This window comes from Durotheca rogersii, assembly GCF_024521655.1.
Source record: "Durotheca rogersii strain YMJ 92031201 chromosome Unknown GGS23scaffold_15, whole genome shotgun sequence".
NCBI lineage: Eukaryota > Fungi > Ascomycota > Sordariomycetes > Xylariales > Xylariaceae > Durotheca > Durotheca rogersii.
The window spans coordinates 327,877-343,536 of record NW_026251246.1 but is presented as its reverse complement, the minus strand read 5'-3'; the positions used below and the strand labels follow the sequence as shown (position 1 = coordinate 343,536).

Genomic DNA, 15,660 nt, shown 5'->3' with positions numbered 1-15,660 from the left:
CGTCATATCGCCGACTTACTATAGACTAGTTTTCCTCCCTCTCCCAGAGGTCTCAGATCAGCCCAACTAGTCCCTTGTACCTTACCCTAACCTCTAACCGGATTAGGCGATTTTGCCGAGCTTTTTCCCTGTCAACTAAACTTTATCCCTGTTACCTAAACTTTTCGTATAAGGGTTACTAAATTCTCCTTTCTAACTACCGTACGAACGTATACTTGATTTATTCTTTTTCGCGATTAAAAGTTACCCTAGAAACATTTAATAAATAATTAACTAATCGGTGGTAGTGGTAGTAGTGGTTTAGTGGTAGTGGTTTAGTGGTGCAGTTGACTTGGTAGTGGTGGCGGTAGTAGAGGCTTAAGTAATCAAAAGGATCTTACCCTAACTAACTAGTGGAGTAAGGTCGTAGGAAAAAGCCAATAGAATCTTTAGGAAGCCGCGACCCGCTTTAGGGTGAGGTTCAGGGGACTAGTTAGGCTGATCTGTAGACTCCTCTCCCACGATCACACATCAACTCCTAACCCAGGCCGTAGACTTCGCATCCACCATTGCTTGGATGTTGTGTGATACTCTTTACAGGCGCTCCCAAGGCGGTTTACACAAATGTTTGGCTGGCTTTGCCTTAGATATTGCTCTGTTCGCAACCTTTTTATTGTTATTTTATTTTATTTTTCATTAGGTATTTCTGTGCGTTGTCGAGCTCCAGAATTCCCTGCATTGGTAGGTATTATCACCAATTCACTCGTCCTCGGAGAAGAAATCCACTCAACCCAAACAAGAGCTCCTATCCAACCGCCCGACAAGACACCTCCTGTAATAAGATGAGAGCAGATCCAGCTTCGAGCAAACCTGAAAGCATCCCTAGGCAAGCCTGAACATCATAGCCTAGCCCTTTCCTGACCTTTAACCTCCTCAACAATCAGCTCGGCAGCCCTCTCCGCGACACCCAGCACGGTCAGCATCGGGTTGATGGTGGGGATCGTTGGGAATACTCCGGCGTCGACGATGCGCAGATTCTTCAGCCCCTTGACCTTGAGGTTTTCGTCGACGACTGCGAGGTTGTCCTTGGCTGTGTCGCCCATCTTCGTCGTCCCGCACGGGTGGTAGACGGTGTGTGCCGCCTTGCGCGCGTAGTAGCTGAGGTCTCCGTCCGATTGCACGTTCGGTCCGGGCGCTACCTCTCGCTTGATCCAGTCTTTGAATGGCGCCTGCTCCGCCACCTTGCGCGCCGCCCGCATGCCGAACACCAACGTAGCCGCGTCGTAGCCCTCTGGGTCTGTGAAATACCGGAAATCAAGCGCGGGCTTGACCTGTGGATCTGCTGATGTGAGGTAGAGTCGGCCTCGGGACCGCGGTCGCGGGATGTTGGGCGTCATGCAGAAGGCGTAGCCGTCGGGAATATCAGGGTACCCGAGCCGGAGAGTGTTGAGCGTAAATGGAATCTGGTAGCAGTGCATCATAACGTCGATTATGTCGCCGTCCGAAAGACCCTGGGGGTTCGCGGTCGACTTCTTGGCACCGGCGCCGGGCGCTTCGCGACGCAGGAAAATCCCCGCATCCGAATCCATCGTCGTCTGGTTCGGCGGCACCGGCTTTTTCAGCTCCCACATGATTATGCTCTCAGGGTGATCCTGGAGGTTTTCGCCGACGCCGGTGATATCGCGGACGACGGGAATGCCGAGATCTGACAGCTGTTTCTTAGGTCCGAGGCCCGAGAGCAGCATAAGACGCGGGGTGTCTACGGCTCCGGCGCACAATATCGTCTCGGCTTTGGCTTTAACGTTACGCGAGGAGCCATTCTTGAGCGTAAGGCTAAGGCCGCTAACGCTGTCGCCGCTGACGTTGATCTTGGATACCCACGCATCGGTAAGGATTGTAAGATTCGGCCGCTTCTCCTCACCCCTCAGGATCGGGTGAATGTATGCGACGGACGCGCTGGATCGCCTTCCATTGTCCGGATTGTAGCTGACGGAAAAGAAACCGACGCTGGGCTTCAGCGACCCGTTTTCTGCGATGTGCGCATTGAAATCAGGGATGACCGGAATGTCGAGTGCGCTGCTGCACGAGCTGACCCAGTCCTTACACAGCTGGTTCCGATGCCTCGGGTGCACAGGCTGAATGGTGTTCTTCAGCTTGTCAAGCGCCTTCATGAAGACCGGAAAGGTCCATCCGCGGGCGCCGAGGGACTGCCAAATATCCAGGTCATATTGGAAAGGCCGGAACGAGATCAAGGTATTGTGAGACGAGCAGCCACCCAGGACCTTGGCTCGCGAGTGTCTGATAAAGGAATTGCCTATCAATCACGGTCAGACAGGAGGGACACGTTTGCGCCGAGCAAATATGAGTAGCCCACCCATCGGCTGTTCGGTGGTGCCGTAGTCGAAATCGAGCTCGCCGCCCAGCAGGCTCAGCCATTGCTTAAGATCCAAGACGCGGTCGTCTGTAAAGTCACTGGGACCGGCCTCGATCAAGAGGACCTTCTTGTGCGGGAGATACTCTGCCAGTCTCGCAGCAACGACGCAGCCCGCCGTGCCCCCGCCGACGATGACATAGTCATACTTGTCAGAATCCGAGACGGCGAGCTGGGTAGTAGTCATCCTCACGGCAAGAAGCACGAGTCGGCCACCAGGTCGAAAGAGATATGCATAGGATATATATTATATCTAGGCGGGGAGTTTTCTTTTCATAAGAAAAAAAAAAGAAGCTTTCGGTTACGACTGTTCCCACGACCCGACACCCTCATCCTAGAGGCACAATCAAGCGGCAGCGGACAGGCTTTATAGCCGCGTTATCTTACTTTCTAACAAAGGCAAGCTCAGATCATCCTTGGTTTCTTAAGGTTCCTACTGCGAACCAAAGCTGCCAAGCTGAGTTTGGGGCTCGGTCGAGGATCGCGGACGGCTAGTACGAGATGCGAACTGTCTACCATTGGCCCACCGCCTTGCTGCCGCGCACAAAAACAACGAGCGCCCCTGTGCTTGCAGCCAGGCTTATGCGCCATAACCGTGGATGGCCTGACTCGGCGATGAGACCTACTTATCTACGCTGCCCTGCCGAGATAGGCTACCTACCTACCTCATAACATAGGTACCTACCTACCTCTGTCCGTGCCTAGGCTAGGAGGTAGGTAGACAGAGGCACGTGTATGCATGTGTGTATACGTGCGTATGGGCACAGCATGGGGAAGGCCAGTTTAAAAGCTACTCGAGTCCCTTTCCCCTCTCCTGGCGGCTGGATTCTCATCCCTTACCTACTCTGCTTTCCCGTTCTGTCTATGGCCCGGGATGATGTTGGCTCCTTGTTAACTTGGCCGAGCCTGCTTTGCTACGAGACTAACCTCGACAGGTGCAGTTAGTTCACCCTTTTACGAAGTATTTAGGTGTGGGTGGGTGTGTGGGTATGGGTGTGGGCACATGACATGGGAGCTGGCAACTTGTCCGGTCCTCAATAGGTACCTAGCTATCTATATGCCGACACTTCTCCGCTGCCGCCGCCGCAGGCCGTGATCCTGCCAGCAACGAACACGCAGACGCAGCGGGCTCGCTTATCACTCGAGGCAACCTGCCAGCCGCCCGAAATCTACCGAGATCTGCCGTGGGGACAGAGATAGGGATTTTGTCACCAAACGTCGTAGCGACGACGCCCATCCCGCCAAACCGGTTGGGGGCATGCCGAGAGCCGCAGCGCACCGAGCTGAGACCGACCTCTCGAACGACTTTCTGGAAGACGGCACACGTCCGCACGGCACCGACACAGCCTCCCCCCTGCTTCCGCGTCCGAAGCTGGCACGTTAGGCAGCGAATACATATAACTGTGCTCTGGGCTCGCTGTCGATATTCCTTCCCGACAGGACGAGGGTTGGCTCGTCTGTGTCTGGAAATTGGCCTCCGCTGCTCTCTTACGTCACACTCGAGCCACATCACCCCCATTGTCTCGGCGGACCTGGACACACGACGACGTCGCCAAGGAGAACGCGGCGCCCTTCTCACCTCTACACCAACGATCCCTGTCCGTACCGCTAGAATTGCGCCTGTGGAAAAAAAAATTTACAAACGGCACAATTACCTACATAGCATCCGCGTCTCACATCGTATTACGCCATGTTGTACCAAGAGGCGGACCGCGTCGCCTTTTACGGAGGAGCGTCGCGACGAGATTCGGACGTAGCCGGCCATTTTCAATCGTATAACCCGTCAAATGACGAGCCTATCTGTCGCATCGCCATCTCGTCTCACCGAACAATCGACCATGCCGTCCTAGCCGCGCAGGCGGCTTTTCCCTCCTGGTCCGCCACGCCCCCAGTCGAGCGAGCGCGTATCCTGCAGCGGGCCGTGGCTCTCCTCCGCGAACGCAACGACCAGCTCGCGCGGGTTGAGACCCTCGACACCGGAAAGCCCTTCTCGGAAACGTCGACGGTAGATATCGTCACCGGCGCCGACGTTCTCGAGTACTTCGCTAACCTGGTGGCCAGCGGCGGATTGAACGGCGAAAGCTTCCGCCTCCGACCTACCGCTATGGTCTACACTTCTAAAGAACCTTTGGGCGTGTGTGTTGGCATTGGCGCGTGGAATTATCCGATCCAGATCGCTCTTTGGAAGTCGGCTCCCTGCCTGGCCGCGGGGAATTGCATGGTTTACAAGCCGAGCGAGTTTACGCCGCTACACGCCGAGTACCTGGCCAACATCTACAAAGAAGCCGGCCTCCCTCCGGGCGTCTTTAACGTCGTGTACGGCGCCGGCGATGTCGGAGCCTACCTGACCTCCCACCCGCTTGTTGCCAAAGTGAGCTTCACCGGACAAGTCAGCACCGGGAAGAAGGTTGCCGGTACCGCCGGTGGCGGCATGAAGTACGTGACGGCGGAGCTAGGCGGCAAGAGCCCGCTCATCGTCATGCCGGATGCCGACCTGGAGCGCGCCGTCGACGTCGCGATGATGGCGAATTTCTTTAGCACCGGACAGGTGTGCACGAACGGCACGCGGGTGTTCGTCCCGCGCGAAATGACGGAGTCGTTCGAGCGCGCCCTGCTTGAGAAGATGCAGTACGTCCGGGCGGGCGACCTCTTCGACGCGGCGACCAACTTTGGCCCGCTCAACAGCAGGGAACACTGGAAGAAGGTGACGGAATATGTGCGTTACGGTATCGAGACGGACAAGGCGAGGCTTCTGTGTGGCGGGACCGACGCGCCCGCGGAGCTACCCGCAGAGCTGCGGAAGGGGTACTGGGTCCGACCGACGGTCTTCGCGGATTGCACGGACGACATGCGGATCGTAAAGGAGGAGATCTTCGGACCGGTGATGAGCATCCTGCCGTACGCGGGCGTCGACGAGGCAGTGACGCGGGCGAATACGACGCACCTGGGGCTCGCGGCCGGGGTGGTAGGTCGGGACGTCGGGCAGTGCCACAGCACGGTGTCGCGGCTCGAGGCGGGCATCACTTGGATCAACACATGGGGGGAGTCGCCGGCGGAGATGGCGGTCGGCGGTTGGAAGCAGAGCGGTGTCGGGGTGGAGAACGGGAGGAGGGGACTCGATGCCTGGGTCCGCAACAAGAGCACGCTCGTCGAGCTAGAAAGCAGCACAGCGACGGTGTTCTCGAAGCTTTAAAAACAGAAAGCTTTGGGGGCTCGCGAGGTGGATAAATATGAAACTCGAGGGCCACTCTACGTTATCTGATCATTGAATGGTAAGGTTACGCCTACCGAGCTGGTATGCGTGGCTATCACTCTCCAGCACAAGTTACGGTGACAGTCAGTCGTTGGATAGGTACAGCTCGCTAATCAACCAGACACGATGCACTCCCTCCCCCTTCCCCTTGTGTCAACGTATTCGAGAGCAGCCGATATACTGGCAGGGTCCAGGCTCTACCTACCTATTCAATCCGCACTTATCATTGGCGCTTTCTGCAATCTCCGGTATGATGGATGCCGAACGATAGGATTAGGGGGGGAATCCCCTCTTCCTCCCGTTTTTAACCTCTGCTAGGCTCTAGTTATCGTGTCTTGGTTTTTCTCCCCTCTCCTCTCTTGCCCTCTCTTTAAGGCGCGGATCGCGTAGCCTCGAGTCGACCTACCTACTCCTGGTTGGACTTGGCCAGTCAATAAATGTATCCTATAGCGCACATGCCTCCTGTGGAAGTTAGCTACGGAGACGGCGTCAAAGATGTAGGCGGTTGGTGGGTCTCCAACGAGAGCATACGAGCTGTTGAAGCTTCCCTTTTATTCCCCCTAAGACGGAGTGGGAAGGGGCATGGAGGAAGGACAAGACGAGCAGTCTCAAACGACGACGAGCAGCAGGTGAGCCCCAGAAAGACCGCCTCCTGACACAAGGAGAAGCAGGGAGCTGGAGCCCATGAGAGGGCCCATGGAAGGGAGCAGACAGAATACATATAAACCGAGCAGACACGGGAGAATTATACCTTTACGAAATACAGGTCTATTTCCTTCAGCCCACCTCCTCCACCATCACCCTCCAGCTGCCTTCTGCTAGAGCCAGCCTCATCCCGTTCTATTTTTTATATTCATCCATTGTTATCGGTGAAGCAGTGGAGATTAGGGAGTATCATTTCTCTGTATCACCATCATGTCTGACCTCGGGCTGGGGAGTATAGGGCGGCGAGAGGAGCTAGATCGCCAGGAAGAGTCGAGCCATCAGCGCACAGAGGCTAGTAATGCCGCCAGGCGGGAGCTCGAAGTGCTCGACGAGGGTGCTCGGCCGCAGTCCCTCACCCAGTACCTCGACGCTTGCCGCGCGCTCCGAGCTGCTGCACGCGTAGTCCGTGAACCTCTCCCCAATACGCAAGGCGACACCAACCAGCCCGAAATACTTATCCCCCAAGACTTTATCCCGTGGGAGGATTTCAGAGAGGACCAGGAGGAAATTTGGCAGACACTCCTCTCGAACCAGCGCTTCTCGTCTGAGCCCATCTTCCCATCCACAAATGAGATGCTGAGCTCGTCGTCTGCGGCGCACGTGATACGGGCTAAGAGGCCTCTCCGCGACCGCGAGCGGCTTGCCGTCCAGCACCCAGTACAGACGCTCGTGAACGCAGCGCGGAACGACGGGTTCCTCTGGGCTGACCTCGGCCTTGACGCGGTAACGCTCTGTAGTGACTTCAGTGACGACTTCTACATATGCGAGGCTCCGGTCGGCCCCAGGACCCTCAAGGTTGCCGTCGAGTATGTAGCGCCGCACCAGCTAACGACTATCATGGTCGCAACCAGCCTGGATTCCCCGTTCAAACCGGAACCGTACCTTCGCGGGCCCCACCTCGGCGGCGCCGGGGGTGCGGACGCCGTGTCCTGGTCGAGGTCGCTCGTGGCCGACGTCGTGAGCCGGACTTTCGGCCGCATGGTGGCCAATGACGTGCAGTTCGGCTACGTGTGCACGGAGGAGGCGCTCGTCTTCCTCCACATCCCCGACAACGCTGCTATCGTCCACTACTACGTGTGCATTCCAAACATGGATGTCGTCCTGAACGAGGAGAACAAGCTCTACCACACCGCCGTGGCACGAGTCTTCGCTTTCGTCATCCAGGCCCTCCGTCTGTCGCCGCCCCCCGCAGCCTGGCACATCACTGCCACCCAGCTTCCATCCACCCGCTGCTCGAACTACGACAACCTCTTCCGCGAGATCCAAACCGCCATGCGCCAGAGTCCTCCCTGCTTCGACCATCCGGGCTACGACTTCCGTAGCCTCCTTCTCCCAGAGAACTCGCCCCACGCGCTGCAGCCGGAAGAGTCCGCCCGCATTTACCAGCCCTTCGCACACTCTTCCCCTCACTTCCCCTCTTGCTGGCCCTATGAACCGCTGCCGGACGGTCACGAATACTGCACGAACAAGTGCCTCCTGGGCCTCGTGACGGGGGCCCCGGTGGACCCAGACTGCCCGAACGCGGCGGACCACGGGTCGCGGCACCCGAAGCTCTCGCGAGTGCTTAGCCTCGTGAGGCTCCAGCTTGTCGACGAGGGGGGCCCGAGCGCCGGCAGTGAGGCGGGTGGGGTTTTCGGGTCGGTGGGAACGCTCTTCAATGTGCGGACGCCGGTGTACGGCTATACGCTGGTCGCGAAGGGGGTGCAGCGGGAGGACATGATGTTGCTGCGCCTGGAGCATCAGATATACGACTGGCTGCGCAAGATCCAGGGCGTGCACGTGCCGGTGTGCGTGGGCAGAGTGCGGCCGGGCGCGCCGTACAAGTGGAGGGGGGGGTCGTTCGTGCTGTTCCTGCTGCTCAGCTGGGCGGGGACGCCGCTGGTGGAGACTCCGGGCCTGGACGCGGCGGCGAAGCGCGAGCTCGTGCAGGACGTCGCCGCCGCCTACGGCGCGCTCCACAAGCTCAGAATCCTCCACGGCGACTCGAACCCGTACAACGTCCTCTTCGATCCGCGCTACGGCCGCCCCGTCATCATCGATTTCGAGCAGTCAACGGTAATGCCCGGCCCGCCTGGTGACGATCCCGATTGGCGCCTCCCGCGCGAGTGGCGCCGCGAAGTCGCCCAAGAGGTCATGTTCTCCGTGAGCGAGCTCGAGGCCGGACTCGGGCTGGGCTCCTCGACCCCGTCCGCCGGCACGGCTGGCGAAGGCCAAGAGAGAGCCGAGGGCGACTCGAGGTCGACCCAGAGCGACCTGACGCGAGGGAGAACAGGGTCCACTGATGTAGAAATGTAATATTCGCCGAGCGAGCCATGAGTTAGCACGTCGTTCCTGTCAATCAATAGACCAGCGGTTCTTTCGGTAGTCTCTCGGTTTCGATCTCTCCACGTAGGCACGTTCGTGTTCTGTAGAGCGCGCACGTGCGTGTGCGATGTCTGGACCTAGACTTACTGAGTCGGCCTCGCCCCGAACATCCTTCCCCTTTGCCATCCCCGATTTCCCGCCGACAACGCCGTTCCCTCATACTGTCCGCGGCTAAGCTGCCTCGGCTTGAACGTGCTGGGTCGTCGTTAGTTAGGTAGGTAGGTAGGCAGCCAGGTATTACTCGACTGCGCTGCTCGCCAACCCCCGACCTCGACCCGGCCGTTTTGCCTTTTACCTTACCTTCGGTCGAAGGAATCGTGTTCAATAATAACGGCTTCTGATACCCATATCGATATGCCTTCACACTTGACAGCAAGAAGACAGAATGCCCCCGTCCTGGCGAGAAGTCCTAGGACAAGAGTCGTTCGATCAATTCCTGGTTGTACCTATGGTTAACCTAACACGGCTTTGCCCACCACGCCCCATGGGAGAGACTCTGTAATAACTGAGCACTCGCCCATCTCGCATACGAAGTTACGTAGGGAGTCCTACTTATATTATTATCCTACATAAGCTACGAGGAACGTGTGGGTATATATGTTTTCGCGTGGCAGACTCGTAAGTCCAAGGGTTGCCGAAAGTATCGAGCAATTAATTCCTCAGTTTGATGTTAGTATCGGCACTAATGTTAATATTAGGTATTTAATATGTATCACGTAGAAAGCCACCTATACCTAGCTCCCTACTTCTTCACTCCTTTACTCATTTCCTTCCTACCTAGTTAGCTAGTCAGTCAATTCAATCTCTTCATCCCATCTTCAATCACTCCCACAGCAAAGCAACCTCAGTCCTTACCTATCTCTCCCGATCTACGTAACATTATTATTTCTAGTAATATCGGTACCGATGCGGCCGATCCTACTAGAATCACCATTACCATTACCGAGGGCGATCTGATTGCTGCTGTCGCCGTTGTCGCTACCACCGACCGAGGCGGCCGATAAAGGTGTCGTTAACTTGGCTCGATATTATTACCGCCGGACTGTTCGAATCCGCGGTATAAATGACGATATTGGAGACAATGTACGGGGGGGCTTAGATATTACGACTGCGAAGAGCTACGGAGACCGACGGTCGGTAGCGTCTTGGGGCTTAAGTGCAGCTAGAAGATTGCGAAAAGGCCGCAGCATCGCCGGCCTAAAACGGACATCGAGCCAGACTGGGGCTTTTTTACCGCCGAGTAAGCGATCCTGTTCCGGTTCTTCGGCAAAGGCAGCTAGCAGCAGCAGTCTTACGCCGAACCGAATACATCGGCGTAGTACTCCGAGATTACGGGAGCCCGATCTATCAGGCAAGCTCTCGTACGGCTTTGCTTTCCGCCTTAGAAGGCTGCGTGAAAGGATACGAGTCTTTACGTAAGGCCGGCTTCCTCCGTGGAGACATTTCCGTTAATAATCTTATGGTCAACGAGGAGGACGATAATCCTCGGTGGTCTTTCTTCTTAATCGATCTCGACCTCGGGTTAAGGAGGCGCGGGTGCGAGCTTCTGAGGCGACAGGCAAGACTGGCACGAGGGCCTTCACGGCAATCGGAGTCATTCTCGGCGAGCAGCACCCCGTTATGCACGATCTCGAGTCATTCTTCTGGGTGTTGTTCTGGATATGTATCCACGACAACGGATCGGGTAAGGGCAATTAGATATGTTGCGTAAAACGTAGACGCCTACATTTAGGCTGTGCGGTGTGCAGGCATATAATATAAGGGCTAGTTCAACTACTACGTGACGAGATAACTGAATCCCTCACACCGTACTACCAGCCGCTGGTACGATGTGTCAACAGATTGTGGCGACAAGTATTTCCAATGGGCAGGCCGTGGGAACGGGAAGACCCAGAGTTGTATTCTCGCGTGAGGCCAGTCCCCGGAGAAGCACGGGAGGATCCAGAGGTTTTCTAAGAGAGAAAGTCAAGATGCGCAGTAATGTTATACCATGGTGTTTTCTATTAAAAAAACAACAGCGTGTGCTTCCTCTGATACCTTGCCATCGTCTTCGCAAGTCTGTAGGTTGGTGGCAGCCGAGGTGCCACAGACCTTTCTGCGATTTGATACCAGGCGGAGTTGAGTACGGCTTCATAGCAGGGTCCCCACATGACTGTCTTCCTCAATTGATGGGACTGATCTGGAAATCGGGGCGCTCCTGGGCGGAAAAACATCGACCGGGACGTTCGATAATATCACCGAGTACAACTGCGCCTAGGATTTTGATGCTGACATTTATCCCCGAGCAAGATAACAGCTGTTGAATTGCCTTCGGACACTTGCTAGCTATTATTAGTCCTCAAACTTTGGCTTGTCCGGCCATACGCGAATCTTAGCAAGAGCATAATATGTCATGGAGCTTCTCTGACGTGGTATAGTCTTACGTATTATTCCTCGTCGATCCATTCCTTATTAGTCCCCCGGCTGGTTGTCGGCTTCTTGTCCATCTTGCAAGAAGAGCCTAAGTCGATTAGAACCGGGCATCCCAGCCTCGCGGACCAGAACGTTTTCGGTATTGAGGTTATTAGGTATGAGTCTAACCATGTGAGTAGATGTGGTGGATGGCTGACTCGAGGGCCCCCGAGAAAGGTTCCTTGTCAATGACAGTCCCCAAGCCAAGAACGAGATAGTTCGCCGAGTCAGCGGGATGTCGGCCAAGAACGAGACCAGCAATACGCCGGCGCCGCACCTGGCAGGCCGGAATATTAGCGGGCGATATCAAGGTAAGGGTAACGCGAAAGCACTCCTACAACTTGAGCCGCCTCCATCAGTCCTTAAGAAGGGAGACGCGAGTGGTCGGGAAGAAATGCCGGGTTTGGGAATGTTCGGCTAGCCGAAGTAATACACAACATCATCGCGAACGGGTGCAAATGTCGTGTACCGGAATTCGCTAGTTTCCGAGTCGGATTCCGCGGACAGAAATGTCGACTCTGTCCCATGTGCAACTTCTGGGGACAGGGCAATGGGACAGCAGATCTGGCTAGATATCAGAGGTGGAGGCGTATTAGGTAGGTAGGTATTGAAACGGACTGGGATAACGTTGAGCTCGCGGCGTTAGGAGAGATATTATTAACATTACACGTGGAATGAAGCGCCTTGCAGCATCTGTACATGCACACCGCCGTATTATGGAATCAATAATATTGGGGTGGGCCGCCGCCGGCTCTGTTCCTACCATCTTACCTCTCCCCTGGGAATAACGGGAACGAGGAAGACTAGGTGGTAGGTAAATTTCTCCCCGTAATAGGTAATATCTGCTCGAAGAATAACCACTACTTTCCCCAGTCTTCCCTGATGTCTCCCTGCAAGTATTATTCCCTCCCTCTATCTTCACCTCCCTTCGCTCCTATTGCTACCCGTCCCCCGACTGAAACCGCAGTTCTCCTACACGATGCCCAGGCAGCCACTTCGCGTTCCAGCCACCAGCTCCGGAGACGACACTATCACCTACATCGCGGGGTCGCTAGGGACGTGTGGTTGCGTAGAAGGAGTCTGCTTCGATCCACGAGCAAAGGCTAGCGACGCAGAGACCGACACAGGCACGAAGTCGCCCTGCAGCTCGGCTGAGCGCTGGCCGGTCGCCGAATCGATTGGCTGTTGCCCGATTAGGAAATACGAGATTCCCAAGCATTGCATGCGGTGGCGTAAAAATAGCCTCAGCCCTGGAACGGCGGGGCTTGGACGCGCCGTCTCGTCTAAGTACAGCCGATCCTTCGCAGGGGGGCTCGCTCCGTGCCGTACGGGCTCTGAAAACGTGTCTTAGATGCAGTTGATAGGCGCTGACCAGTGGCCGTCGAGGCCGCTACGATCCTCGCGAGCCCCTGACGGCGGCGCGATGAGGATTCCCGCCTGACAGCTGGGGTCTGCTATGAAGGCTCGTTCCCTACTCAATCGACACCTCGACGCTCCTAGCTCCCGGGACGGCTAAATTTAATATCTAATGTCGGCCGAAATAGGAAATGTAGATTCCAACATCCCATACACGGAGTTGCTGGCTCTATTACACCTAGAAGCATGCTGAAGGGGTAGGTGATATCGACAACAACCACCGTCGAGGTCTATATAACCGACATATCTCAGGCCGTTCGTTGCCTTTTACGATGGCCATCACTACCGCATTCACTCTCAACTCGACCAGGTGTCCTGTAATTTCAACTGTGTTTCCTTATTCTCTATTTGCTTTCCACCCCAGCCGGAATAAAAATTAATAAACCTCAACCCTATTGTCTGCCTCTCTCTCGATTCCCTCTTCCTTTACAAACTCACAATGAGGGCAAGCATTCTCGCAGCTTTGGTGGCGGCCGAAGGCATCGCCGGCCACGTTATCGAGCGCACTCCTCACCCGCCGGCCGAGGACCCGGCCTGCGCGGCCACCGGCAAGGCCGTCTACTTCATCACCAACGACGCGACCAACTCCATCGTCGCCCTGCCCATCAACGAAGATGGCACGCTCGGCGAGGGCACCATCACGCCGGCCGGCGGCGACGGGACCAACTCGCTAGCCGGAGAGCAGAAGCTGCCCGCGGTGCCGGATGCCCTCGTGAGCCAGGGCGCGCTCACCGTCGCCGGAAACGTGAGTGCTGACGCCGCCCCCCCGTCTTCTTACCTATCCGCGCATGCGCTGACAACTATCACTGCTGAACTAGTACATCTTCGCCGTCAACGCCGGAAGCAATACCCTCACCATGCTGACCATCTCGAAGGAGGACCCGACGAAGCTGGCAGTGGTCGGCAAGCCGGCCAAGGTCCCGGCCGATTTCCCCAACACGGTGGCGGCGTCGACCAAGAATGGGCTCGCGTGTGTCGGGGCGAGCGGCGCCGTCGCGGGCATCACCTGCGCGCCCTTCACGAAGCGCGGCCTCGGCGCCTTCGACAAGCTGCGCGCTATCGACCTCGGGCAGACGACGCCGCCGCTGGGCCCGCTCAACACCGTGTCGCACTCGTTTTTCTCCGAGGACGAGGCGACGCTGTTCACGACGGTCAAGGGCGACCCGACGGTCGGCAAGGCGGGCTTCCTCTCGTCGCTGCAGATCGAGGAGACGGCGTCGTGCCGCGGCGCGAAGCGCAGGGCGGCCGCGGCCCAGGACCTGCGCTCCACGCCCGAGGGCACCAACGTGCTCTTCGGCTCGCAGGTGATCCCCGGCACCGGCAAGGTGTTCGCGACGGACGCGTCGTTCGGCGCGGCGGTCCTGCAGGTGGACCGCGCGACCGGCCAGGCGGTCGTCGCGGGCAAGACCGCGATCGAGGGCCAGGCGGCGACGTGCTGGGCGGCGTTCGCGCCGGCGACGGGCACCGTCTTCGTCACGGACGTGGCGGTGCCGCGCATCGTCGAGATGAGCGCCGACGACGCCGGCGTCGTCGCCCAGCTCGACCTGTCGCCCGACGCGCCCGACGCCGGCTTCACCGACCTCCTCGCCTCCGGCAACTTCCTCTACGCGCTCGCCCCCGGCAACGGCACCATGGACGCCGCCATCGTCGTCGTCGACATCGCGGGCGGCCCCGGCTCGGCCAAGTTCCTCCAGCGCTTCTCGCTCGAGGGCCTCGGCGGCGCGAACGCTCAAGGCATTGCCATCCTCAACTAGGCGTCTCGATACAAGGGGGGAAGGGTGGGAGGCGTATCCGATCCACTGCGATTTATTAATTTTTTTCCGGGGTTTTTGCTTGCATTTTCTCTCCGGTTGCACTTTGTATAGATATCATACCTCTACTGCTGAGCATTAGGAGGGGTTGCTCTTTTAGACATTTAAGCGATCGTATGGGCCATCTGCGTTGCTACCTACCATCTATTACATGACCACGGGCTACCCCCCCGCGGGCCACCCCTTAATATATTAAAAAAGGCTAAAACAGGCCCTTTTATAAATTAAATAGCTTACTTAAATAAATTTAAAAAATTATAAAAACTAAACCAGATTAATGCCCGTTACTTAATTAATCCCTAAAGCGCGCCGGAGCCCTAATTACGCGCGGTAATCGGACGCGTTATAGTAATTAAGTATCCTACTTATCCTCGCTTAGTAGGCTTATAGCCTCCTCCTAGGCTACCGTTACTACTACCTCCTTTTATTGCTATTATTATTCGATTACGGCTTCTAACGTAATATTAGGTAGCTATTAGCTATCCTAATCGTTCGCTAGTATTTCGTAAAGGGATTAGAAGCGCTTATTTAGGTTAGGAATAGCCCTCCTTCTCGGCTAGCTTTTTAGCTCTAATTAAGCCATTAACGAGGAGATCTAGTAATCTTTAAAAGCTAGCTTCGTATAAAGGTCGTAATAATCGTTAGTAACGTTCCTAAGCGTTACGCGAATATATAAAGATCGATTAACGGCGAATTTCCTAGCCTTATTAATCGCGTTTAACGTCGAGACCTAAACCTCTAAGCTTTCCTTTTTAAGGTTCTTTCGTTAGCTTATTTTAACTATATCTTTCTCTTATTAAAGCTTAAGGTATACTAATGCCTTATTACGGCTTATTAGTTAGTTCTTAATTACCTTAAAGCCGGTATAAACGTTTTTCTCGGTAAAGGCGTCGATTTTCGCCGCGTATAAATAACGTAAGAAGTTTAGCTTATTAATCGGCGCGGTATCCGTTAAGGAGTATAACTAGCTTAAGTACTTCCTATAAGCTATTTTAAAAGCGTTAAATAAGTTATTATCGAGTAGTTATAAGCCGTAAGAAATATACGCTAGTAGGAAATATAGGTAAATATTATACCGAAAATAAGTAGCTATAAATTTATCCTAAGATCGTAATACGTTAGTAATACTCGCTTATAAAAAATCAGAAAAAAATCGTAAAAATACGAAATTAACGTTAGTTAATTAAGAAATAAATAAACTAATAGTTATATAGCTTTTATAGCCGTCTAGGATTAATAGGCGGGCGTTA

The 15,660-nt window shown here is 55.5% G+C and overlaps 5 protein-coding genes across 5 annotated transcripts; 4 read left to right on the top strand and 1 right to left on the bottom strand.

Annotated features, from left to right (window-relative positions):
- Positions 1–419: 419 nt before the first annotated feature.
- Positions 420–2,740, bottom strand: GGS23DRAFT_574004 (putative GMC oxidoreductase). The gene is made up of 2 exons (XM_051516712.1): positions 2,354–2,740; positions 420–2,293 (listed from the first exon to the last, which is right to left on the bottom strand). Exons 1-2 carry the CDS (start codon positions 2,595–2,597, stop codon positions 879–881), a joined length of 1,659 nt encoding a protein of 552 aa, XP_051370682.1. The 5' UTR covers positions 2,598–2,740; the 3' UTR covers positions 420–878.
- A 1,214-nt stretch (positions 2,741–3,954) lies between these two features.
- Positions 3,955–5,868, top strand: GGS23DRAFT_121141 (betaine aldehyde dehydrogenase). Its single transcript, XM_051511082.1, has 2 exons — positions 3,955–5,682; positions 5,785–5,868. The coding sequence occupies exon 1, from the start codon at positions 4,101–4,103 to the stop codon at positions 5,601–5,603; it is 1,503 nt and encodes a 500-aa protein (XP_051370681.1). The 5' UTR covers positions 3,955–4,100; the 3' UTR covers positions 5,604–5,682; positions 5,785–5,868.
- A 613-nt stretch (positions 5,869–6,481) lies between these two features.
- GGS23DRAFT_121152 (uncharacterized protein) lies at positions 6,482–8,685 on the top strand. The gene has a single exon (XM_051511083.1). The coding sequence runs from the start codon at positions 6,579–6,581 to the stop codon at positions 8,661–8,663; it is 2,085 nt and encodes a 694-aa protein (XP_051370680.1). The 5' UTR covers positions 6,482–6,578; the 3' UTR covers positions 8,664–8,685.
- Positions 8,686–9,439: 754 nt separating this feature from the next.
- On the top strand, positions 9,440–10,688 carry GGS23DRAFT_605898 (uncharacterized protein; the record flags this gene model as incomplete). The annotated part of the gene is made up of 6 exons (XM_051519835.1): positions 9,440–9,512; positions 9,739–9,815; positions 9,849–9,972; positions 10,052–10,268; positions 10,307–10,416; positions 10,501–10,688. The coding sequence occupies 6 exons, from the start codon at positions 9,440–9,442 to the stop codon at positions 10,686–10,688; spliced, it is 789 nt and encodes a 262-aa protein (XP_051370679.1).
- A 2,633-nt stretch (positions 10,689–13,321) lies between these two features.
- Positions 13,322–14,645, top strand: GGS23DRAFT_573987 (uncharacterized protein). The gene has a single exon (XM_051516711.1). The coding sequence runs from the start codon at positions 13,457–13,459 to the stop codon at positions 14,351–14,353; it is 897 nt and encodes a 298-aa protein (XP_051370678.1). The 5' UTR covers positions 13,322–13,456; the 3' UTR covers positions 14,354–14,645.
- Positions 14,646–15,660: the final 1,015 nt, after the last annotated feature.

Bases quoted from the DNA above. Each gene is read 5' to 3' on its own strand.
- GGS23DRAFT_574004 (XM_051516712.1), bottom strand. From the start codon at position 2,597: ATGACTACTACCCAGCTCGCCGTCTCGGATTCTGACAAGTATGACTAT. The intron at 2,294-2,353 runs GTGGGCTACTCA...CGTGATTGATAG, and splicing joins CACCACCGAACAGCCGATGG to GCAATTCCTTTATCAGACAC.
- GGS23DRAFT_121141 (XM_051511082.1), top strand. From the start codon at position 4,101: ATGTTGTACCAAGAGGCGGACCGCGTCGCCTTTTACGGAGGAGCGTCG.
- GGS23DRAFT_573987 (XM_051516711.1), top strand. From the start codon at position 13,457: ATGCTGACCATCTCGAAGGAGGACCCGACGAAGCTGGCAGTGGTCGGC.
- GGS23DRAFT_121152 (XM_051511083.1), top strand. From the start codon at position 6,579: ATGTCTGACCTCGGGCTGGGGAGTATAGGGCGGCGAGAGGAGCTAGAT.